The 16,655-nt window shown below is 38.5% G+C and overlaps 1 protein-coding gene across 1 annotated transcript; it reads right to left on the bottom strand.

The window, feature by feature from the left end:
- Positions 1-4,187: 4,187 nt before the first annotated feature.
- On the bottom strand, positions 4,188-15,319 carry pcbp2 (poly(rC) binding protein 2). The gene is made up of 12 exons (XM_065293119.2): positions 15,145-15,319; positions 14,293-14,435; positions 10,912-10,944; positions 10,699-10,815; positions 10,313-10,444; positions 10,100-10,228; positions 9,018-9,092; positions 6,510-6,551; positions 5,335-5,407; positions 5,196-5,251; positions 4,790-4,959; positions 4,188-4,626 (listed from the first exon to the last, which is right to left on the bottom strand). The coding sequence occupies exons 2-12, from the start codon at positions 14,383-14,385 to the stop codon at positions 4,590-4,592; spliced, it is 957 nt and encodes a 318-aa protein (XP_065149191.1). The 5' UTR covers positions 14,386-14,435; positions 15,145-15,319; the 3' UTR covers positions 4,188-4,589.
- Between the last annotated feature and the right edge of the window lie 1,336 nt (positions 15,320-16,655).

Here is a 16,655-nt window from a genome sequence, read left to right as displayed (position 1 = left end):
AATTGAATGAATCATTTTTTTCAGTCTAGGAGGTCTGGTGTGAAGTGCTTTCTTGAGGTCATTCCACAGCATCTCTATGAGCTTAAGGTCTGGGTTTTGACTAGGCCACTCCAAATGGCACATTAAGTTTTTTTTTTAAGCCAGACTGTGGTGGTTTTACTTCGATGCTTAAGGTTGTTGTCCTGCTGCGTCAACCAACTTTAAGTGAGCTTTAACTGGTGAACAGCCACTCTGACATTATCCTGAATTCACCTCGACGATGGCAAGTGGTCCAGGCTCTGAGGTAGCAAAGCATGCCCAAATCACGATGTTCCTTCCACCATATTTACTGCTGGGATGATGCTTACTGCTTAAAGCTGTGCCCTTTTTGCACCATAATATTTTCCCCAAACAATTTAACTTCTCATCAGTCCAAAAAATATTTTCCCAGTTGCACTGGGGTTTGCCAAATTGCTCTTTTGCAAACTCCAGGCTCACATTTATGTTTTTCGGGCTTACTGTGGTGTTCTGCCATAGACACTGTGACTGTTCAAAGACTCTGTATGGTAGACTCATGAACAGATGTGATCCAATGATGTCTTCAAGCCCTTACCTGATACTCGTGGGTTCTTCTTTACTTCATTGAGTTTTCTGCATTCTGCCTTATGAGTCATCTTGGCTGTCCGTCCACTTCTAGGAAGGGTAGCTACTGTATTAAACTGTCTCCATTTATAGACAATTTGTCTTACTGAAGACTGATGAATGTCTAAACATTTTGAGATTGTTTAGTATTCCTTTTCGACCTTATGGAGTGCAACCCCTCTTGATCAGATATCTTTAGAGAGCTCCTTCATGGTTCATAAGAGCTGATGCTTCTTAAGGAGATGTCTATTGTTGTGACATAGTTGAGGATTAGATCGCATTTTATGGCAAATCACTGTAGAAACCCAGTTCATTCCTAGAGATTCACATACTTTTTCTTGCCACTGGATGATGATCATTAATAATGTATAATGATGGATTGTGTCTGACCCAGGTAGAGCTGGAACTTTATTATAAACTGTAGTAAACTCTTCATATGATGCTAATGTTTATAACACGGCAAACATTCATCATCCAAATGAATGAAGATTTCTATCAGAGCACATCCAGATTATGATCTATGATCATTCAATTTACAAAGTGCTTTGACTTAAACGGACCTGTAGATTGTGAGGTCAAGCCACCACAGCATAACCCATAGATCCTTAACTGGGTTGAGATCTAAAGAATCTGAAGGCTGGGTGCATTGGTGAAAGAAAGTGTGATGTACTGAATGTTGTGAGACATTCCTCCAGTAAATATCATTCAGATTTTATGTGACTTTTTTCAATTGTATGTGGCAGAGTAAAGCTTTCTGATGGTTTAGACACGACTGGACAGGCTTCATTTCCCTCACAAGCTGATGAGCCCACACTGTTTGTCCCGCCGCAGACCACGTTGGTCAAATTTTACCACTGCCGACAGTAAGAAACCCACAATCATCTATCAATGCGGACAGAACTGAAACTTTTAGATCTGCAAAAAAAACTTTGGAAGAAATCAAAAACTCAATTAATGTTTCTGTAAATACAGTTGTGCTCGTACGTTTACATACCCTGGCAGAATTAATGATTTCTTGTTCATTTTTTAGAGAATATGAATAACAAAAACTTTTCTGTCGCTCATTGTTAGTGTTTGGATAAAGCCATTTATTATCAATCAACTGTGTTTATTTTATTTTTTTATCATAATGACAGAAACTACCCAAATGACCCTGAACAAAAGTTTATATACCCAAGTTCCTAAAACCATGTATTGCCCCCTTTAACATCAATGGCAGCTTGAAGTCTTTTAGTGGTAGGGCTCTTTATCTTCTCAGATGGCAAAGCTGTTGATTCTTCATGGAAAAAAGCCTCCAGTTCCTGTAAATCGTCTTGCATGAACTGCACGTTTAAGATATTATGATATTGAGGTTCATTTTATTCTGTTGTAGCCAATAGTTGGCCTTGTGTTTTGGGACATTACAACATGACAATGATGAAGTACGTCCCATGCGCAGCTTCTGAGCTGATGAGTATAAAATTTCCTCCAGTATTTTTTGATGACATACTGCCTTTATCTTGCAATCAATTTTGACTAAATTTCCTGTGCCTTTGTAGCGCACACATCCCCAAAAAATCAGCGATCCACCTCCATGTTTCACAGTAGGAATGGTGCATCTTTCATCATAGGCCTTGTTGACTCCTCTCCAAATGTAGCGTTTATGGCTGTGGCCAAAAAGTTCAATTTTGGTCTCATTACTCCAAATGACTTTGTGCCAGATGGTTTGAGTCTCTGTGCGGTGTGGCATAATAATGGCTTTTTTCTGGTGACTCGACCATCCAGCCTACCTTTCATCAAGTGCCTCCTTATTGTGCATCTTGAAACAGCCACACCAAACATACTTTTAGAGAGTCCTGTATTTCACCTGAAGTTATTTGTGGGGTTTTTCTTTGCATCCAGAAAATTTTTTTTCTGGCAGCTGTGGTTTTAACAGAACCCTTCATTTTCCACTTCTTAATTACAGTTTGAACACTGCTGATTGGCATTCTTAATTCCTCAGCTATCTTTTTATTTCCCTTTCCTGTTTTATACAGTTAACTACCTTTCCTGCAGCTCATTTGACAAATATTTTGCTTTCCCTACGACTCAGAATCCAGAAACATCAGTGCAGCACTGGATGAGACGCAAGGGTCTGTCGGGAGTCCATAATCCACACTATTAACAAGCAAACAGATCACAGGTGAGCCATTCAAACCAGTTTGTCTCAACTTGTGTGCATACTATCAGGCCAAAATCATCATGGTCATTTGGGTAGTTTCTGTTGTCATTATGATTAAAAAACATTTGATGGATAATAAGTGACTTTAGCCAAACACTAACCATGAGCACAACTGTATAATACTTATACTACATGCATTAAAGGGGCACTTTTAGCATAGCTTAGCACAATCTATTGAATCTGATTAGTCACAATAATCAAGGACTTTGCTTTTGTAACATGGAGGCAGCAGGCGTAGTGATATTACGCAGTGCCCAAAACTAGTCCCCTGCTATTGAAAGTAACTAAGGGGACTATTTTCAGGAGCTGCGTAATATCACTACGCCTGCTGCCGCCATGTTACAGCAGCAAAATCCTTGATTATAACGCCAGTTTGAGAGTAGTTCCTAGCCATATCTGCCTAGAAAAACTTTTAATTTCCGTCGGTCTTAGTACACGATGTAACTACAGAAGAGTCAAGTTTTAAATAGGAAAAATGTCGAAACTCTTTGGTTATTTTTTAGCGCGATGCTAATGGTCTAATCAGATTCAATGGATTGTGCTAAGCTATGCTAAAAGTGGTACCGCCAGAGCCGGAGATTGGCTGAATGGATTACAAAACTGTAAGAATCAAAAATGTTTAACTCTAGGGGAGCTGGAAAATGAGCATATTTTCAAAAGTGGCGTGTCCCTTTAAGGCTTAAAAAATGTCAACAGCACAAAAATTAAGAGTTGTTTACTGTAACTGAGACTGTGATAAAGTAGAGAATAAAAGCACAAGATTTCATTTCATAGTTTCAGCATTTCATGTTTTAATTTTGCATGTTTAATTCTTCATTCCTGTTGCACTCCAAATCTACAATATTCTGAAAACGTGCACAAAATTTTTTTATGTTTTCCTTCCTCCTGCAAGAAAAATAATAATAATAATAATATAATAATAATAATAATAATAATACAAAACAAAACTATTACTCAAGCAGAGTAGACAGGAAACTAGTGTTAATTCTAGAAAGTTCCTTCTAGTCTTTTAATTGATCAGTAACTCAGTCGACTTGGACTCCTCCAGTCTGGGCTTCACACCAAAAAGTTAAAAAAAATATTCTCTCTAAAACAAATATTTTCAACTCGTATCAGTAATGTCATTTCTGCAGAAACTACAGCGATACTCATCTCTCATCCCTCCCTCAATCAAAATCTTCAACTTCAGGATAAAAAAAGAGGAATGACAAAGATTCAAAAGACCAAAAAAAACCTGATTCTTTAGTTAATGTGAATCATCTTATAGATTCAAACTGATCTGATTCACCTGAGCTCAACGTCTAAAGCTCAATTCTCAGATTTTAAAATATTTGTAACTTCCCAGAGTTAAATTAAAATAAATAAATGTTTGATACAGGGAAAGCGGTCGATCTATCATAGTTTTAGTTGCTCTTTTTTATTATTGTTTTTTGTTTCAGTTTTTATAAGAAAAATCTGACATAAAAACACCTGTCTTTTCAGATTTTTCCACTATCTCCACTGTCACTTTCTTACAATAATGTTAACTGACAGAATATGCATCAAAGAAAAAAAGACATTAAAAACTCTACGCAAAGGGATTTTAAAAACATTTCCATGAAATAAATAAATAAAATACTTGTGTATATCCATGAAGCATAGCTTGGATGGGTGAAAGGAAAGGATAGGCTGAGAATACTTGGGTTTCTTTTTGCACTTAAGAGAGTGTACATGTGTGATGAAGATGATGATGGAGGAGGAAAATGGGCAGTGGGGAGGGCAGGGAGCATCAGTTAGTGGCCAGTCCCGTCGCCTCGGATGACAGTCTGAAATCATAAGAGATTTCAATCAATATCTGCCGTACATAAACACAAAACCTTCTTTAATTGGAAGAGATGCTTCAGATTAAATAACACATGTGAGAGTTTTGTGTTACATGTTGACACATTGGGTTATGTACTTGACAAAGGCTGAGAGCAAGAGCGTTACCGTGCATTGATTAGGTATTCGGCAAGACTGATGCTGGCAGGTGAACCAGTGATGGTCACCTGCCGGTCAGTCGAACCTTCCACCGGGTTGGCAATCTTGATTTGTGCCCCAGACATCTGACGGATCTCGTTGATCTTCGCGCCTTGGCGGCCAATGATGCAGCCGATCAACTGTCAATTGACATCAGACGATTATTTCAACTATCATTCATATCATCAACTCCTACAATACCTATAAAAACAATTCATCGACATACAAACCAGTGCTACTTCTACAGCTGCATGTGGTATAAACACGATTCATCTGCTAGCTAGACTAACAAAGAACATATGTCTGGCCAACGTATGAACGATAAAGGCAAAAGCCAACATGCATCTAAAACTCTTGATAAATAAATTAAACTCACATCATTTGGAATGGTCAGTTCATGAGAGCCTGTCTGTGCAGTAGCATCCATACCAGCTTCAAAAGAGAAAGACATTGAATTAGTCATGTATGAATGACGTGCATCAATACTAGTACTGATTCAAGGTCACACTGGTTACCAGTAAAGCCTTGACTACTGGGAGCCAAAGGAAACGGGCTCTGCTGCATCGCCAACTGATGAAGTTTAGTGAGCTGTGGAGAAAAGACACCATATTAATATCATACAGAGATTCAGATTTTATCAAAAATATTAGATGTACCAAGATGAGGCACTAGTGTTACTATAAATGGGGGGAATGCAACACTCGATATAGCCACTAAAGGAAAGGAAGTCCCGCCCTCCAGTCACAAGAGCCAATTGACTCTCTGGGGGAGGGGCTCTATACGCTTAAGTCGTGTCTGATGTCACATTTTGGGTACAAATGCTCCATCAGATGCATTAAGCAAATAAACTATACTAATGAACACTTGCAGTCCTAAACTTTATCTCCATACTGATGGTCAGAAAATAATGAATCTTTTAAGAATTGTTAAAGTATTGTTGTCTGGGACGTCATGAGCTTGGAAAAAAATAGTGTACACTGCGAGTTTATAAAAATATAGCTTTAATATGTGAAATGAATAAATAGCGCTCATAATTGCTGTTGAGATTGTGGTCTTAAATGAAGCGAGTGGAGGCTTGAACCCAAAAATGGTATTTTTACATCATGATTTAACAAGTCGATACAGAGTCGCATGAGGCACTTTTTTGATGTTAGAGATATCCGTCTATCCTATTCAAGTAGGTAAGCCTAGTGTTGGCCCGATAAATCAGCTGATGATGCTTGCTAGGCTTCTCAATGAATTACAGTGAAATGCCCCTACATCCAAAAGCCAGAGGGCGCTCTCGTGCAGAAACTCAATATGGGTCCCAGAAGAAGAACCATTACACACGCAGCTAAAGGAAATGGCGTAAGCATTTTTTTTATTGTTGTTCTTCAAACCTTTTCAGGTATTTTCATAATAATAAAAAAGAATATGTATATTGATTATGTTTGACGATGGTTTCTTTTTCAAATACACATTATAAACGACTCTGACTCATTGATTTTAGATTGATACAGGCTTTCTGTTGATCAAAGAGCTGTAGTACATGAAAGAGCTGTGCGATTCAGTATCTATACCGAACGGGTATTATTAGTGTGTATCTGCATTTATCGTCCCATCTCTAGTAAGACTTTAGTCTTGTATGACTGAAATAACTGTCAAAAAAATAATTTTGTCCGCTGAGTGGCGTGACTGATATATAACTCACATCAGGCTGAGGAATGGCATGTTGTCCCTGCACCGCATAGGCCTGAAAAACATTAAACAGAAAAAGGAAATATAAAATATCTGTCATGCTGATCAAAACAACTCAAACATCTATCAGTTCCTCTACTGTTCTTCTTGAAAAACAACAAACATCCAGACATGACACAGGCTCTTATGTCAACCTGTTAATATACTGAGAAACATGGCACTTACAGTCATAACATACATGCTATATTTTTCCTTCCATTTGTCGGGACTGACTCCTAAGGCGTGAGTTTTCATTGCACGCAACAGAAGCAGAGAAGAAAAATGAGCACTTCTAACAGTTTTATATCTATCAGGATATGTGTTAGAAACTATCTGATATAACGTTTATAATGTATGCAAATAGTTGGTGGAGTGCACAACAGGGCCAGCGCCAGACCATAACTAACAGGGGGGCACTTGGCTTCCAACGGGGGGCACGCAATAGCAACAATAACTTGCAAAAACAAGACATTGAAACAACAAATACAGTGCAAGCACACACTCATACAACTGGTACAGACTGTCAGCTCATTTCCCGTATAAAGTGCAAAAGACCACAAACTATGCGCAAAACTATTGAACTTCGAGCGCGGCGTGAGCGCAAGCTGAGCTCCGCTGCGCTTGCGCTTTGCTTGACGCAACCTCCCTCGCGCGGCGCAAGCCATTGAAATGAATGGTTTTCATAGCGGAGCGCACCCCGCGTCCTAGCTTTAAAAAAGCCGCTTTACCATAATCACGTCGTAATGCTGTTAACGGTCTATAGCCACACTTCACATTTAAGCTTACATAATTTAAAACAACGCTAACTTACCTTTAAAATAGCTGAAGACGGCGTGTACGAACATTAAACTTCCTTAAAACAGTGTCCTGTAGATTTGTAAATTCCACCTCGACCTCTAATCTCTGAGTTTGAGCCAGTCTGTGTTTTCATTAAGTCAAATGAAGCAGGCGGTGCTGGTTCGTTCTAAATGTTCTAATATCCATATTTTACACGATCCATAAAATGCTGCGAAAAAACACGTTGCTAGTATCAAGTCACAAATATGCTAAAGCCCAATGACGCATGAGACCCGGCAATACAACCAATCAGAGAAACTGGTCGATTTTAATAAAAGAAAACATATATCAACTATTTTTTCCTCATTTGATGTTCATTCAATGTTTAATTTATTTTAATTATTCTTGATATATATTAAATTTATAAAAAACTTTGTAGGGAGGGCACAACAACCTGTTTGGGGGGCACTGCCCGCGAATGCCCCCCTTGACGCCGGCCCTGGTGCACAATTAGAGTAAAACAGGGTTAAAATGACGCTGTCATTCATATAGCAAAAACAATAGAGGAGAGCGGTGTTGGCCATCACTTATAATTCGTCCTCATACATATGCTCTTGTGTTAAGTGTGAGTGACATGTATAAACACACAATGCATTTTAAAAGTGTGTTTGTGCAGGTGAATGCATGACTGTCCACTCGATTTGTGACTTGTAAAGTTGTCACCACTGTATGTGTGTGTATGGCTCAAGAGCCTCCATTACTGATTCTGAAACAATCAGTGGAGGACTGATAAAAACAGTAAAGAGGTTCCTGTGATAATAATGGTGGAATATTACATAAATAGAAAAGCCTCTCAGCCTATCAGATTCAAGTGCCAGATATGCCACCAGCCATATCACCCTGTAGCCCAAGACAGCTTGCCCACTGAAGCTAAGCAGGGCTGAGCCTGGTCAGTACTTGGATGGGAGACCACCTGGGAAAGCCAGGTTGCTGCTGGTAGTGGTGTTAGTGAGACCGGCAGGGGGAGCTCACCCTGTGGTCTGTGTGGGTCCTAACACCCTAGTATAGTGATGGGGACACTATACTGTCAAAAAGCACCGTCCTTCGGATGAGACGTTAAACCGAGGTCCTGACTCTCTGTGGTCATTAAAAATCCCAGGATGTCCTTCGAAATAGAGTAGGGGTGTGTCCCGGCATCCTGGCCAAACTTGCCCATTGGCCTACTAATCATCCCTCATACTAATTGGCTATATCACTCTGTCTCCTCTCCACTAATAAGCTGGTGTGTGGTGGGCGTTCTGGCGCAATATGGCTGCCGTCGCATCATCCAGGTGGATGCTGCAAATTGGTGGTGGTTGAGGAGATTCCCCCATTCATTCATATGTAAAGCGCTTTGAGTACTGAGAAAAGCGCTATATAAATGTAAGGAATTATTCATTATTATTATTATTATTATTATTATTATTATTATTATTATTATTATTATTATGTGTTGTATCTGTTGGTGTTTAAAATGCTTTTAATTCATAAGTGCTCCCAAATGCAGCGCACATAACCTATAGCCTGAATTTCACTTTTACTGTTTGATGAAGACCAAACAAAAAAAACATTGGTTTGACCCACATCCTGGAAAAAAGCATGCATCATGTTTGTGAACAGTTGCTCGCGGCAGATGCGTCGCACAAGCACAATGACACACGCTTACCTGTCCTCCTGCAAAGATGACAGGCGATCCTGAGGGTTTGGGCCTGTAAGGGATGGTAACCCCTTTAGGAGGAGACTGAAATAAGAAGATAACAAAAAGAATGATGGCCAAATAATTCTGCAATTTCACGTCAAGTTCTAGTGCCTGACAAATACTGACAAGTTAAGTTAGTTGTCATCTGTCAGTGTTTGTTGGATCAGTGTAAACTAACCACATTTAAACTTCAAAGTGCTTGTACAAGAAACCAGGGCTGGGGGGGTGTGGTTAAAAGAATGCTCATCATGATAACTGATCAATAAATATTGTTTTGGCAATACATCATTTGATAAAGTGGTGTCAGCTTAAAGAGTATCTAGACACTAGCTGCGTTTACATGGTCAATACAAAACATTAAATTGTAATCATTATGATATTGCTTCACATGGTTATGCGAAACATCAGGTGCGCCACACAGTTTCACACAGATATTTCAAAGTAGGCATGTATCCTCATGAAACAGTGCATTATAACTTACAATTAAAAACTTTAGAATTAAAGAGGAGATAATGTGGTGATGATGTATGTTTAAGAGATCGTGAATGACTGTGTTAAGAATCATCATCATTCTTTAATTGCGCTTGCAAAATTTCATCAAACAAATGCTAACATTTTAAGTAAATTTCATACATTATACATTCAGTGCAAAGCTCAGGAGTAGGAAGAAGAAAAAAATTCTTATTTAACCTACCCCTTATTTAACCTAGAATGATGTTAACTGTGGGATGTAGGGTTGCTATGGTAGCGGGGCACTAGAGAGAGAGGGATGCTTCATGTGCGATAATGAAATAACGCCAAAATTGTTCACAAAGTTGTCAACTCAGTTGCATGGCAAAATATTACATCATTTTATTTTTTGATTTGCTATTGGTCGCATTTGATTGGCTGTTTGAGTATCATCACCATCGAGATGAAGTTAAGTATGATCCAGTGTTGTGATCTTTTATCACCAACAGGTCAAGAGACCTCCTAGAGAATTATCATCAAATCATTCTGCCTTGCATAAGTACAGAAACACAAAGTTAGATGCTAGCGATGTGATGTACCTCCAGCATAACCACACAGATCTGTTTGACACACTCGATGATGGACAATGGAGTCCCAGCAATAGTAATTGCCCTTTCAGTCGAGTTGGGCAGCATATCACCAGCCACCTGAACCTGAGCTCCAGTAGACTACACACACAGACAGAAGAGAGTAATGAAACATAAACTTTCACATCTAACATTAAGTGCCAAGACTATAACATGCACGCTTACCTCTCTGATCTCTTTGATCTTACAGCCACCCTTGCCAATCAGGGAGCCACACTGACTTGCCGGCACTACAATGCGCAGTGTGACCGGGGGCTTCGATGTGGCCGTACTGTTGGACATAGAGCTGCTGATGTCCTAATGAAATAAAGATGTGACATAAAAGTGTTATTTTTATTCACACTAGACAGGATTGTCTTGAACCATATCCGACTCTCAACTGTCCCCCGAATCCCCTGCATCATTTTAATGCGATTGAATATAAGCAGTGGCATGTTCTCTCAGTTTAATGGAGTCATCCTATATTACACAAACACATTGAAACCACCACACACACGCACACAAAAACTTTCACGTCAGCAGTTTTCAACAGTTAATGAATGTGACCGTACCTCTTCCAGTTTCTCGATGATCATAGAGAAGGCTTTAAAGATGGCCGTGGTGGGACCAGCCAGGGTGATGATGCGTTCAGGGCAGTTCCCTTCAGAAATGTTGATACGGGCACCACTCTGCAGAGTCAATTACATCATAGATTAACAGTTTTACACAGACTAAACGTTTTAATCATCGCTAAAAAGCAAAAGAGAATTGAAAAGAGTTCTCACCTCCTCTCGCATCTTCTTCACAGATTCACCTTTCTGCAAATAGAAGTGCATTTAAATAGCTGAACACATAAAGACAGAACACCAATAGCAGGTACACTCATCACCCAGGGCACCACAAGCAATTTTGGGTCCTATAAAAGAATATGATGTTGGGGCCCCTACCACAACCACTTTGTACCAAAAATATAAGCCATCCTACCCATCTATAATCTTTTAATGCTACTGCTTTTGCCCACTATTATCAGTCTTTAGTCAAAAGACCTACCATGTCTGTAGCTAGCAGATGATTTATTGTGCAAATGTACATTTTATAGAAAAATACAGTACAGTTATAAATATACAGAGAAAATGCAACATTCTTAAACATACAAGATATGGTGTAGGGATGCTTAACGATTAATCGTGATTAATCGTTAGCAGAATAAAAGTTTTTGTTTACATCATATATGTGTGTGAACTGTGTATAATAACTTTGTATAAATAAATGTACACACATGCATGTATATGTTTTAGAAATGTTTACATTTGTGTATATACATTTGTATATTTATGTATAATTGATATTATATATAAATACTTAATATATAAAAAAAATTCTTAAAATTATACATGATTGTGTTCATTTATATATATACATATTTATTATACACAGTTTACACACATATGTGATGTAAACAAAAACTTTTATTCTGCTAACGATTAATCGCAATTAATTGTTTAGCATCCCTAATATGGTGTGTATGAACCTTAACCCAAAAACCTTCATCTTAATACACTAGATAATTGTGACCCTGCCTGTAAAAACCCACCTGAAGTATTTATTTATGGGTTACTGTTTTCCACAAAATCATCCTACATAATGAACATTCTGTGAAAATATAAACTTGATATCTTTAATATTGACTGAGTAAGTTCATGTCAGGAATTGAAATCAGAGTGAAAATGTTTGAAATAAAACTGATGCGCTTTCTCACATAAATAGATTTGAGACTGTAGTCTGATTCTCGCATGTGTACAAGTCCGCTAGCATACACTGTGGTAGTTAGCAAAATGTCTGCTAGCATAATTTGCTAACGGAAAATGCTGGCAAGTGACTACAATTTCAAGATCTATATCTGGACAAAAATCACATCCTTCTCATTTTCAGCGGTGATAAATGTATTGAATATTAAATTGAAGGAAGCTACTTCCTCAAAGACATCTCTAATTTGGTTTACCATCTGTTCTCACTCAATGACTGACTGACAGTGAATGGGGTGGGGGGTAATTTTGCCAGAAATGCAGAAGCAAGCCATAACTTTGTTTTATTGCTAATTCCTTTGGTGGATTTATAATTGTATTATATCACTACTATTACTAATAAAATGATCTGTGATAAGTGGCGCCCCTCCTAATCACTAACACAACAAAAAAAATACTTAATTCTGTATGCTGACAGATAGGGATGCTCCGATCAAGATTTTTGCAGCCGATACCGGTCACCGATTTGTAATCTTCGTGATCGGCCGATACCGATTCCGATACCGATTTTTTAAAAGCTGATATGCAAGTTCTTTGATGACTGTAACTGTTACATTTTTTCTAGATAAAATAATAACACGGATGTTGCCTTTGTTAAATTACTTGCAGTAATTAGGTATATTATTGTTTTAATAGAGACTCAAATAAATAAGCACAACAAATATTTATTCTGCAAAGAGAAATTTAATATGGCTTTAAAAAGGCTTATGTCTCCTAAAATTACTGAAAATAAAACACTTCACAGTCTTTACTGTATTAATTAAATATACATGCATTCGTATGAAGTATAAAAATTCTTTAGTCAAGAGCAGAGAGTGATTTTATTGAGTGATGAATTAGGTTACTGCAGCTTTAAGACATGAGAGGGAGAGATCGCTCTGTTCACGTGCACTGATGACAGGCTGCTGTGTGGGGGGGCGGCGGCTGAACGCAGACAAGCAGCTGTGAGGAAAATAAACGTTTAAACGCTCAAAACTTTAAAACGCATGCAAATAATAAACTTTTGGCATGAGGATGCAATTGTCCGTGATAGATATGTGTTGTATACGCTGTTTGATGGGGATGTGAAGACGCCTCGCGCTGTTGACCGGAGCGCGTCCGCATAGAAAATACGCATATCTCTGTAAAGGCAAAGAGAGACATACAAATCTGCACGCCGCACATGAGCAACGGGTTGTAAAAATGCTCGCGCTACGTAAAAATGTCTTTAATTGCAGCCGCATTCAGGATCCTTTTGATGACAAAAGTAAACAGAAAGATCGGTTTATGAGATCGGCAGATTTAGCGAGCACCGATCGAGTCATTAAATGACATTAACGGCCGATACCGATCGGCGGCCGATCGATCGGAGCATCCCTACTGACAGACATTGTCCAAGTGGAGTTTATTAATTTTTTAATGTGTATGAAAGGGCACGAATATGAAGTAAAAAAAAAATGGTGAGGCTGACATCGCAACAATGAACAGATGCATTTAGTTATTAACCTTAGACATCAGTGCAAATTGATGACAGGTCACACCTGATGTGACATAACTGCAATGCATTCAATGTATATATTGTGCATGATGACTACATGAAAATTTCTGGTGTAATGACAAGAATTTAAAGACAGCGAGACCTTCCTCTTTTCATGGGTAAAGTTGGTACCAGTGGTTGGGAAGTTTAAGTGAACTAATTTGTGACCGATAATGGCAAATTAAGTTGGAATGAGCAAATTTTCAATAATAAGTTATTTTGAGAAAAATCGAGTTAAAGAATTTTGAGGGTTCAAAAACAAAGTCACCGCATCTATACCTTCAAATCCCCGGTAAAACTAATAGATTTAGCACACAAAGTCAAAAACAATATCTATAGGAAAACTATACGTATTCTTTTTCTTTATTTTATTATTTGACTGACAATAGCTCGGTTTCCATCAAACTAATTTTATGCGCATTTTGAAAGTATCGCATAAGAAACGAGTGATTAAAACACAAAATTTTAAATAAAATTACCTTAATTCGCAAAAGTTTTTACGCTCGCTTAAGGTGGTTTTTGACTTACCAAAAAGAGAGAAACATGCGAATAATAGGAAATGGAAGCGCATTAGCCGAATAAATTCTGATGTAAACATAATTAAACCCACGAGACTGATTGTCTAGCTGTATCAGCTGACGTTGTCTTTACCATATATGGAGCTCGACGTCGTCGTAATGCATCAAAAATTTACCCCATTCAAATGTCTTTGTTTTTCCTTTTTTTTGCAATTTTGAAAAGATTCGCTTCACATTTAGATGGAAGCCCAACTATAGACAGCATTTTGGGCACTACAGAGAAACTCTGTCTACAGGGTCTACAACTGTTAAAATATTCAAACCCACCTTTCCAATGATGCTGCCCACTTCCTTGCCATGCATTAAAAGTCTGATAGTGAGAGTGACATTGAGTCCTCCTTCAATCACACCAGAATCCATGATGATCAATGAGTCGAGCTCTGGATCTTTGGTCACAGATGATCAACCTGCTGCATACAACATACAAACACTTAAAACACAAAGCACTACTGAAACACACACACACAAGACAAGTGACGATATGCACATAACACTTCAAAACTAATGTGTTTAATGTGTAATAAACATATGATGGTACTGACGTCACATCTCATATTTAAATAGCAAATTTATGTTATCGACCGTTAAAATAATCTCATGTTACCATCGTTGTACAGTTCAACTAAACTAACACGTTTAACAGTAAAGTCTCATGGTACAATGAATGATTGGTTTGAACAAGCTGGTTAACGTTACCCATATAAATCAGCGGGTCATTGAAAGAAATGTTCAGATAATTCAGCTTTCTCATACATATTTCACTAAGCTGGATTTCTGCATTTGAAATTAATCCACGTCAATCATTCAAATATTGTTTTAAATCAGCAGGTCTGGCATATAAATATTCATCTTCATCGTCAAGTTAACGCTGCGTGTTTACTAGCTGCGTAATAGACTCAAATAACAGCAGACTCCCCTTTAAACGACACAAACCCGTTTAACGCACGTTTACAAGATTTGTTGCATAATTTAAGCGACACGTTTACATGATAAATGTTTAACGAGTCTTAAATTTCATCTAATATGAGACGCCAGCGATTAGCACGGGGCTAACTAGCGTCTAGCTAGGCCTGCAGGCCCGTCGAGCTCGAGGACGCGTTTAAAGCGCTAAAATCTCACCTGATGCGCGCTCCGGGAAGGGGTGAAGGGTCCGGAGGGTAAGAGGGGAAGGTTCGGGAGGTTCGGGAGGGAGTTTTGAAAGGATTCGGGGAAGAGGGAAGACACGGCTGCTTGATCGAGCTCCACTCTTACAAAAGACAACAAGATCACCTCTCACCCACGACCTTTCTGACGTCATCGTGCGCTGGCCCCGCCCCTCACTGCGTACTGCGCACTACTTCACTGTGTGCTGCACACTACTGTAGCAGCACCAGAGACGCAGAAAACTAAAACAATTATTATGGAAAAAATGTTTCAGCATCAGTACCATAAGAACCATTTTCACCACATGTCAAAAAGTGCTTTGGTAAGTCTTGTGTATGAAATTAAAAATTGCCTATCTGTCTGTTTGTGGGTGCAGTCCATCTGGCAGACAGTTAAAGGGGACACATCATTTTGTCACTTATTATATTGCGAGCAGTTTGCCAGCTGGAGCCATTCACTTCCAGTCTTTGTGCTAAGCTAAGCTAGGGGGCTGCGTCAGACATCACGCACGGAGATGAGAAATGTATGTATGCATTTATCTAACTCTGGGGATACTGTGAATAAGGCCTGTAATAACTAATATTCATGAGCCTCTCTTCTGATTGGACTGTTGTTTTATGAGTGAAATACGTAGTTGAAATAACGTTACCCATGGAAGTATACTAAATGTTAGATTCTGTAGGATAGTAAACCAACAGACACAGAGACTAAGAGATTTTAACCTCATTATGTTTAACTCAATAAACAAACAGACAGACACCAACAGGGCTGGTGTCTGTAACTTAGGAAAACAATGTCTGATTTCCAACAGATATCAAAATCAAACTTGTGCCTACCAAAGACTTTAATGTTACAAAACACCACGTAAGCATCACGTTAGCGTGCATAACGGTTTACAATATATCATTTCAGTTTTCTCTGTCTCCATAATGTAACCTAAAAGTTAGGACTGCTGATAAATCGTATGTGATTGTCTCGCGCACCTCTTCAGTAAAGCCAGTCCATTGATTAGTAGGGCTGTCAACTTTAGTCGTTTAGTCGACTAATCGGTCGATGCCGTCTTTGTCGACTGACATTTTCATTGGTCGACCAGTTGCATAATTTATTTATTTTCACCAATAAAAAAATTTTCATTGATTTACTCCTTGATATTTATTCCTTTATAAGCAGTTATATACTACTGTATTCTTAATATAATTAGCCTATATTTTATCCCCAACTTTAAATGCTTTAATTTGGGCTATTTTGTAACAGCGCCACAGTTAAGCGCACGACGTAGAACACTCTGGAACCGCACCTGTGGCTGGCTGCACTGCTGCTTCACGCTTAGTAAGAAATATAGGTAGTTCTGCTGTATTCATTCAGTTCAAACGCTACTTGTTTTGGCTTTAGTCAGCAAAATGTCCAAGAAATCTAAATCCTTTGTCTAGCTGCATTTGACAAAAAAAGGTCACGGAGTTTGGGTTCGCCTGCTCACAAGGTTTGCC

The sequence above is a fragment of the Paramisgurnus dabryanus genome, chromosome 15 (genome assembly GCF_030506205.2).
Source record: "Paramisgurnus dabryanus chromosome 15, PD_genome_1.1, whole genome shotgun sequence".
Taxonomy (NCBI): Eukaryota; Metazoa; Chordata; class Actinopteri; order Cypriniformes; family Cobitidae; genus Paramisgurnus; species Paramisgurnus dabryanus.
This window is presented reverse-complemented; position numbering and strand designations above follow the sequence as displayed.

What these genes read in the sequence shown, in the direction of transcription:
- pcbp2 (XM_065293119.2), bottom strand. Translation starts at nt 14,385, where the DNA reads ATGGATTCTGGTGTGATTGAAGGAGGACTCAATGTCACTCTCACTATC. An exon ending in TGAAGAAGATGCGAGAGGAG is followed by an intron (nt 10,816 to 10,911) that starts GTGAGAACTCTT and finishes TTGACTCTGCAG; the next exon opens with AGTGGTGCCCGTATCAACAT. An exon ending in AACTGACCATTCCAAATGAT is followed by an intron (nt 4,960 to 5,195) that starts GTGAGTTTAATT and finishes GTCAATTGACAG; the next exon opens with TTGATCGGCTGCATCATTGG.